The sequence below is a fragment of the Lolium perenne genome, chromosome 5, assembly GCF_019359855.2.
Source record: "Lolium perenne isolate Kyuss_39 chromosome 5, Kyuss_2.0, whole genome shotgun sequence".
Classification (NCBI taxonomy): Eukaryota; Viridiplantae; Streptophyta; class Magnoliopsida; order Poales; family Poaceae; genus Lolium; species Lolium perenne.
Window position 1 is genome coordinate 127,263,779 of NC_067248.2, and position 9,218 is coordinate 127,272,996.

At 46.8% G+C, this 9,218-nt stretch overlaps 1 protein-coding gene across 1 annotated transcript; it reads right to left on the minus strand.

Annotated features, from left to right (window-relative positions):
* Positions 1–4,751: 4,751 nt before the first annotated feature.
* On the minus strand, positions 4,752–7,535 carry LOC127299863 (uncharacterized). The gene is made up of 5 exons (XM_051329897.2): positions 6,921–7,535; positions 6,338–6,405; positions 6,041–6,181; positions 5,600–5,755; positions 4,752–5,411 (listed from the first exon to the last, which is right to left on the minus strand). Exons 1-5 carry the CDS (start codon positions 7,306–7,308, stop codon positions 5,064–5,066), a joined length of 1,101 nt encoding a protein of 366 aa, XP_051185857.1. The 5' UTR covers positions 7,309–7,535; the 3' UTR covers positions 4,752–5,063.
* Between the last annotated feature and the right edge of the window lie 1,683 nt (positions 7,536–9,218).

Below are 9,218 nucleotides of genomic sequence, written 5' to 3' on the forward strand. Positions count from 1 at the left end.
TTTGGCGATGACGGTGTCGATGAAGTTGCTGATGAAGTTGCCGGTGAAGTCGCCGGTGCCATGATTAGATCCACCGATGACCGATCTTGTGCCGACAGGGTTCCCACAGACGGCGCCAATTGTCGAGGGTGCTCCTCGGCAATGCCCTCCGATAGGGGCTTAGGGTTGATGGAATCCTGCAAGCTGACACGAGACATCGGCTCACAGACAAGCGGGGAGAGCGATTTACCCAGGTTCGGGGCCCTCGATGAGGTAAAACCCTTACGTCCTGCCTGTCTGTTCTTGATTATGATGATAATGGGTTACAATGGGGTGCCGAATAGTTCGGCTGTGATCTCGTCGAGATGGCTAAGTACTAGGGTAACCTAGCTCTAAACTTCTGTTGGCTAAGATCGCTAAGATTGATTGTGTCCCTCGACAGCCCCTCTCCTGGCCTTTATATAGGAAGCCAGGTCTCAAGAGGTATAATCGAGTACGACTAGGTTTACAGTAGATCTATCTCTAAACTTTCCTTGTTCGGCTCCTTCCGCGTCTTGTACTTCAAGGAATCTTCCGTTGCACCTCCTAGTGGCCCACCTTGCCATCGGGTACCTTCATGGGCCTCCAACTAGGAAATACGGGATAAGGCAACATTGGTTAGCCGAAGGGTAATGCCCACGTCAGGGATAAATTGCCGACGTGGAAGGCATCTATGATGCCTAAAGCGGGGCGAGGGCTCGGTGCTCGCTGCAATCCCTCTTCACCAACTTATGATGCTTTCTCTAAACAAGAAAGCGCAGGTGGATAAGATTGCTAGGAAGAAGGTTAATGGTGGTCACTGCCACGTAAACCGGGACAGGGTGTGTAGGCCACTGTGCTATGGAGGTCTCGGTATCCCTGATCTCGCACGAATGGCCATCAGCCTTAGGACCGGTTGGAGGTGGAGGATGTGTACAGATCCCTTACGATCTTGGCGCGGGCTTGATATGCAGTTCACTAGCAACGAGTGTGACATCTTCTTCACCTCCACCATCATGGTGCTTGGTGATGGATCCTCCACTCTGTGAAGATAGGTGGTTGGATGGGAGGTCGGTCAAGGAAGTAGCGCCGGATTTACTAGCGCTAATTCCACGACGCCTCAGGAAGCGTCGTATGGTAGAGCAGGCGCTTACCAAACGTAGCTAGATCACAGACATTACGGGAGCCATGAGGCCCTTGGCACTCTGGCAGTACGTTCAGCTTTGGTCCAGGTTGCGGAGGGTGCAGTTGGTGGAGGAGATAGACAAGCTTGTCTGGCGATGGACGATCGATGGCCAGTATTTCTCTAAGTCCTGCTACTACGCCCTCTTCCAAGGGTCGGTAGTGTCGAGATCTTGGAAGTTGAACTGGAAATCTTGGGTGCCACCTAGGGTGAGGTTCTTCATCTGGCTGGGATGCCAAGATAGATGTTGGACGAGTGAGAGGCTCGCGCGCCGCCAGTTGCCTCACGGCCGCGATGCGTGTTCTGTGACCAGACAGAGGAGACTATGACACACATTCTTACTAGGTGCCCGTTCTCGCGGACTATCTGGCATGAGGTACTTTCCTGGATTCGATCTATTGCCGGACCTCCCTTTGTTGAAGGGGATTTCGCGTAGTGGTAGACGCTAGTGGTGTGTTCCAACCAATGACATATGCGTAAAGGAACCTCGTCGTTGGTTATGCTCACTGCGTGGTGGATTTGGAAGCATAGGAATGTGATTATCTTCGACAACGAACCGCCTACGGTGACCTCCCTAGTCAACACGATCAAGGCTGAGGCGAGATCTTGGGTAGATGCACGAGGGCTATGTCAACTTATCCCTTAGACTAGGTTTCTTGGGTTGAGTTGTATGACGTGGGTAGATGCACGAGGGCTATGTCCACTCTTTGAACTTGTAAATACAACTTATTTTTTCAATCAATGCATCGAAACACAATGCTTTTTTGTGTTTTCGCGAAAAAGGAGCAAAACGAAACCTCGGAACCAAACTACAACCATTTGACACATCCACTGGTCCTTTTGTTCACTACTCCACTTCTACAAAAAGTACAGAAAACAGCCTCCAAATGCCACCACGATAACATCCCAGCTTTAAAGGTTATAAATAGATGAGCCACAAATGTAGATTGCATTCATGCATGTAAAATCTGGAAAAAAATAAACTATCCGATAAAACATATCAAAGTGAAGTTCCACCAAGCTGATGATTTAGAACTAGTTAATCATGCTGAGTGTTATAGCTTTAATATCCCTTTTGGTAAACTTCTATTATTAAGAAGGCAAAAGTAATATCCATAAATAAAAGTAAACATCACACGAGAAAATAAATAAAACTTGATTCTTAACTCATCTTCTCTGGCCATCATTAAACCTACGTGCTAAACAATTGTTTAGCACATGTCATCGACCAAAACCCAATCCATTCTATTCTTGCCTTATTCTACCCCATCAGATATCATCTTGTCTTATCCCCATCACCAATTGATCATCATTACTTGTAATTGACACTTGTTAATAATCAAGTAAATCATCTAAAACCTTGCACTCCAGCCTTATCATCATCCCTTCACCTTCGGAATGGTTCAATCAAACCCTTGATCATATCTAGTGAGATCTAGTCATTAGGGTTTAACCAGAGTTCCCAAACCCAAAGCCATCCATTGTCACACTTAACCTCAACCAAATCTCTTGTCCAAGGAAAGTACACAATATAACCTTATACCTAAACCTATTCCACCAAATCCAATCCAAGCTTGAGCTAAAACCAATTTCTGGCCTCAATCACTACCTAGTCAAAGTAGACCATGTTGACAACTCATTAGAGTCTAGGTAAAGCCAATCCTACCACTTAATACGATAATTACTTAGGGAATCATTCCAACCCTAGTAGGGGGATCACCTAATGATGTTTTAAGGCCTAAGCCATGATCCATTCCACCAAGTCATTACCAGAGAACATTTGGATTCTAGAAAAATTCTCTGATGCTAGTAGGGGAGAGATAGTCAAACCAATGGAAGCATCATGTTGGAGACATTATTAGGGATGTGTTAACCAAAAGCCATAGTAACCTAGGGATAATATCCTATAAACCTTAAGCCTTAAACCTGAGAATAGAAAGAGAGTAAGACAACCTATGTAGTTTATCTCAAACTGGATCATTCCCAATCTTATCCAAGTCATCGATAAACCATTGACCATTCCTAAGCCCATGGAAAAAACCATCTTCCTTATACAATCTTTGTTGTGAGTATGATCCTTACTTAATAATGAGAGACATTAAGTGGATTGAATGCTCCATTCCAAACTAGGGTATAGTCATGGCTTAGTAATCCAAAGCAAGTCAAGTCTATGTGTCCATGCATACTACTTGAAATTAGCCCTATAAATCAATCAAAGATAATCCTCTGATTGAAAGGCAAATCTATCTTGCTCAACCTAAAACCCTAAACTCTAGAAATATGTTGAGATGAACCATGCCTCACACATTTGTGGGTCAATTCTATGAGTAAGCCATGGTCATAACTCATAATCTTGTCTCTAGCAATTACTTAGTGCCACAATTTAAGTAAGATAGAATGACAAGTGGATTTCTCCCTATCGTAAGCCAAACCCATACCCATCCTTGAAAACTTTTCAAGTACATCAAAAAACCTAGGAAATGAAAATGCTTCCAAATTTCTTTGGAACTAAATTTTCATATAAAGGTTTTACCAATATCTTAAACTTCGCAAGTATTGATCCAAACCTTGTCAAATATGGGAATAACCCAGGCCACTTATTTTCATCTCTGACCTAAACCACACTCTCTCTTATGAATAAATCATAATAATATGAATACCCAATTCCTTTCAATCCAAACCAACCTATTCCTTAAATTATTTATACATATCTTGACTCAATTTTGAGCAGCTAGAGATATTATAAAATACCTTTCAACAAAAGGACGTTTGATGTTAAATCTTTTAAGTAATAAAACAAGTGTGGCATTTTGGAGGCCCAGCTACACGTAGCGCTTTATTTTCAAACATTTAAAATTCGTATTTCAAAGTTTCAGAAAAATGTGAAAAAAAATCTAGAGGTTGCCAATGACGTATGCTACAATAGTGTAAAATCTCAATGCAAGCAATTTTGTATTCTTGGGTACACAAAATTGACAAAATATGACAACTTTTAGTCTTGAAATGTGCACTGTTCACTATAAAATTTGTCAGAAATTATCTTTTTTTGTGTAGCCTAAAATATGAAGTTGTTTGAATTGAGATTTGACCCAAGATTGTACTATACACCATTGGCTATTTCTAGAATTTTGTTTTGGATTTTTTGAAACTTTAAAATACAAATTCTGAGTGTTTGCAAATAAATGGCTACCCATGTAACTTAGCCGCTATTTTAAGTTTTCCGATATAATGTAATCCATTTTTAAGTAACCCACTGCTTCCACCACAATGGGGAGGGTCTCAAAACGGGCGCCCACACGTTTCTATTTATAAGTTGCTACTTCATATCTCATCATTATATGGAACCTGGGGGCTACGCCACATCGGCCTTGAATAAAATGACACTAAATGTCACTAACCTGTTGCCCAGTGAAGCCATGTGTCATGACAAATGAAGTGTCAATTCATCCGCGGGTCGTCAACTTTCGGATGTTGAGCGCAGATGCAAATCACACCACTTGAATGTAACAGAAGCCAGTGGCTCAGGGAAACATGCTACAGACTACACATGAACTTGGAAGGTAACCACCGATTAGAGTACTACAGTAACCTCCCATAGAAAAAAGGTACTACTGTTACTGTTACAGCAATGGCAGAAATCACAATGAACACCAGAACAAATTGTCAAGTCTGTTCTAATTAAGGATCATCAAGACCAAGATCTATCACACTACCAGATTAGGGCTAAATTGACTGACCTCGCTCTAGCCTAGCTTCTCCCCCCGATGTTGAACTGCTGACCTACCAGATTAGGATAGAGCATAATTTGTTACCATGGCAGGTTACAGCCATGCCTAAAAAGAGTGTCAGGGATGAGGAGACCAATTCAAAATGGCAGCCAATTCTACTCCTGGGGTGTCAAGCAGAGGTTGATATCAGGGGATGGCATGTGCCTCATAGGCTGCGCGCTGCTGACAGGCCAACCAACCATGGTGAAACCGGTGGAGCTTGAGTTCAGGTTCATGGTCCCGGTGGTTGCAGCGTGCTCCATGTTAGGACGAGCTTGTAGGGGTGCCGCGGGGACTGGTGGCGCATGGCGGTCATTGCCGGGAGCTGCCTGAGATATGGGCATTGCAGCTGTGAGCACCGGAGGAGGGGCGGCAGTCGCCGGTAGTGGCGCAGATGGCTGTTGCAGGCCCATCCTCCTCTGATGCTGCCTCAGACTGTTTGGTAGGAAACTCCCCACAATCACCTGCCCAGACGGTTTGTGTTAGAGAACAAGGAAAATATGGCTTCAAAGTGCGATCCTTATGTGTTCCAATAAGCGTTTGGATGAACAAACAGAGTAACAACTAACAACGTGTTCTGTTTCATCGACTTGTGCAAGTGTAGCGAATTGGTAATTTGCAGTTGATGTGGGTTGTGTAGTCAGGTTTGTACCTGGATAGGAGTGGCAGCACGGAGTGTCCCAGCCACTACGCCGCCAACGACACGGCCATCCGGGCCAGCAAGTGAGACGCTGAGCCCGCCGGTCCTCCTCCGGCCTTCCTCGGCCATTGTGAAGGAGCCAGTCAGCTGAAGAATCTCAAACAGACCCTGCAAATCAGATACAAGAGGTGTTGCCATTTGGTATCAGGGAGACACGAACAAAATACAGTAATTCATGCACAGGACCATTAAAATTGGCGAGAAAATTGGCCTCTCCACAGGTACATAGCCATTAGCCAAGTTGCATTACTGTACCAGGCAATACTCTGAACCTAGCTAAATAAGCACAAATAAGTGCAGCCTCTGTACTACTTGGGACAACTCAAATACTACTCAACAGAGATTCATCAATAGCTAAACAGGTGAGTAAGATGCAAACAGCAAATTCAATACCTCGTAGTTGAAGGTGCTACCGGATGATCCAGATGAGCCAGGCTGATTAAATGCCACAGTGGAGATGGTCCCATTGGCAGAGAGGATGCAGACCGAGCGTGGACCCTTCTGGGAGAACGACATTATGCGCGCCGCCACGTCCTGCATAACAAAATCGGATAATAAGAACATATAAGTGTTTCTCAGATTGTGAAAGGCCTTCAGAACAAGGATCACAATGCCAAACCACTGAGCGCTAAGTATAACATGTGAAGGGAAAATTCAGGTTTACAGTGTCAAAGATAGCTAGTTAATTACCTCTCCAGCGGGGACGATGATGACATGGGGTGTGAAGCTCCCTCCAGCAGACAGAGCATACCATTCCCCTTCACAAACCACGAGTGTTGAAGGATGACAATCAGGCAAACAATTGCGCTAATTTTTCTAGGTCACTGAACTAGTAGTACTAGAGAGTAAGAAACAGGAACCTTGGTCAAGGTTAATATCTATGAATCTAACGAAATCATCTAAATCTAGCAGATTAGGCCGACTAGTTAATCCTCCTAGAAAAATCTTGTACTACTAGTAATCCATAGTTAGTACACAAGTAAAGGCTGGTGAGAATAAATGGGGGGCAGAAGCTGAAGAACGACACAAGGCAAAGGTTGGTGAGAATAAATGGGAGATTAACCATCAGAATCATTTTAATAACATAAGAGATGGATGCGACAAGATGAGAAGAGAAGTCAAGAATAGCAGTGCTGACCTAACGGATACCACCCTAACTGGACCCCATCCTAGTAGCAATGGAACAGAAATGCACAAGGCGGAGCAAACATGGCAAGAACCTAAACAGCAAAAATGGAAGCCGAAGCTCTGGTTCCAGAGGGAGCATACGCACCTAGGGTGGCTAGGATCTGGCGTCTCCCGGAGCCGCGTGGCCGGCCCCTGCGCCGCCCGGAGCTCAAGCCAGCGGCGTGCTCGCCGTGCCCCGGCATCTGCATGCCGTTGCCGTTGTCCCCGCCGCCGGCCTCGCTCGGCTTCTCCTGCTCGGCACCAAAGCTCCACGCATGCGGCGTCGCAGCAGCGTACCCTCCTCCTCCTCCTCCATGGCCAGGCTCGGCCCGCGGCGGGGACGGCGTGAGGGACGTGGACGGAGAGGAGGGAGAGGAGCGGTACTCCACTTTCGCCGCTCCATGCGGCTCCGCCTCCGCCATGGAAACATCTCTGAACAGGCCGAGGCCGGCCTCATGGCCACCTGCCACCGCAATGCCCACCCTCCCTTCCATGTGAGAGGAGCTCGGCTCGGCTCTTCTTGTTTGGCCGGTCTTTGCTTCCGTTTCTTGGTTTGCTGGCTTGGCCACGAAACGAGGAAGAAGACAGACAAGAGGAGACGCCTACTCTAGTTCAGCAAGTTTGCTTTCTTTCCCCGGTTAATACTAGGACACTGTAGTGGAGTACTATATGCGGCCAAAGTTCTACGGGGGAAAAGATTTTAAAGATGTGGAGGGAGGGAAACAGAGGGAAATGGTGAAGCAAATAAAAAGGAGAGAAATTTTGGGGGCAGAAACTGCACAAGAATGGCGGGGTTCCTGCTCTCTCTCCTCTCCTCTCTCTGCGCAAGAAACACCCACGCTCTCTCTCCTCTCTCCTTTGACCAACCAGCTGATTGGTTGGACTGCAAAGGTGCACTGGAGTACAACATACTTTCATTACGTTGAACAGTAAAATACGGTAGGCAACAAGACAAATTCTGGCTTGTTGAAAAATGAATTAGACACATGAAATAAATATTCTAAGTACATGGGAAACAGCTCACACTAAAGAAAGCAGTTTAATGCCATGGCGTCTTAGTTTGAATTTGACACGCCATACTTATATGCAACGATTTTTTCGATGGTAAGCCAATTTACAAGATAAAATTTGCAACATGTGACCCAAGTTTTGCAAAACAGCAGCAGAAGCATGGTGACCCAAGTTTTGATGAATCTGGTATGCTTGTGTTTCTTCCGTATAGCATCCTTCTTTTATAGTAACATGTGATTCTTCCTTGTAGAAAACAAAGTAGGCGATAGAAAGCAATCACGTTGGAGGACGTGCCCTTTTGTTTCATTACATTGAGAAGCAGTGCTGCTAAAATACTATTTCATGCGTATCCATGCAATGCAGCCGTTCATCTTGTTTTGAATTTTCACACACGCATAAAAGGCATAAAATGTATAGATTCTTGTTTGTTCCCTCTTAGGTCCCTCAACCCACCACCAGGACAATTCCAATAGATAATACACAACATTTTTGGTGAAAACACTAATTTTTAGGGTATAAAAGAAAGAAAACAGTGCTCCGGCAAATACATTGTCCCTATATGGTGATGCTTTTTTGGGAGGCATCAAATTATTGCCTCGTATGCTCCAAATTTGCAAAAGGAAGCCACCGCTCCAAAACAAATTGACACCCACACGCCTACGCCAACTGCCGAGCGGAAAACTCCCGCACGCCACCTCCCCTGCCCCGCTCCCCACCTACCGCTAGCGACCAAAGCACCACCAATCGCCCTATCGCCGCTCCCCCACCGTCCTCGGGGCCCACACGCCTACGCCAACTGCCGAGTGGAAAACTCCCGCACGCCACCCCCTGCCCGCTCCCCACCTACTGCTAGCGACCAAAGCACCACCAATCGCCCATGCTGCCGCTCCCTATCGTCCTGGGCCCCACACGCCTATGCCAACTGCCGAGCGGAAAACTCCCGCACGCCACCTCCCCTACCCCGCTCCCCACCTACCGCTAGCGACCAAAGCACCACCAATCGCCCTGTCGCCGCTCCCCCACCGTCCTCGGGGCCCACACGCCTACGCCAACTGCCGAGCGGAAAACTCCCGCACGCCACCGCCCCTGCCCCGCTCCCCACCTACTGCTAGCGACCAAAACACCACCAATCGCCCCTGCTGCCGCTCCCCTATCGTCCTGGGCCCCACACGCCTATGCCAACTGCCGAGCGGAAAACTCCCGCACGCCACCGCCCTTGCCCGCTCCCCACCTACCACTAGCGACCAAAGCACCACCAATCGCCCTGTCGCCGCTCCCCCATTGTCCCTGGGGCCAACCCTGCATTGCCCGTCCTTTCCCTCATTGTGAAATCCCCTCGACTCGCTCGCCCTTTCCCTCACTTTGGGATGGCCGGCCCCGCCCCGCTACCACA

Bases quoted from the DNA above. Each gene is read 5' to 3' on its own strand.
- LOC127299863 (XM_051329897.2), bottom strand. From the start codon at position 7,308: ATGGAAGGGAGGGTGGGCATTGCGGTGGCAGGTGGCCATGAGGCCGGC. The intron at 6,406-6,920 runs GTGCGTATGCTC...TGGTTTGTGAAG, and splicing joins CCAGATCCTAGCCACCCTAG to GGGAATGGTATGCTCTGTCT. The intron at 5,412-5,599 runs GTACAAACCTGA...CCGTCTGGGCAG, and splicing joins GTGCTGCCACTCCTATCCAG to GTGATTGTGGGGAGTTTCCT.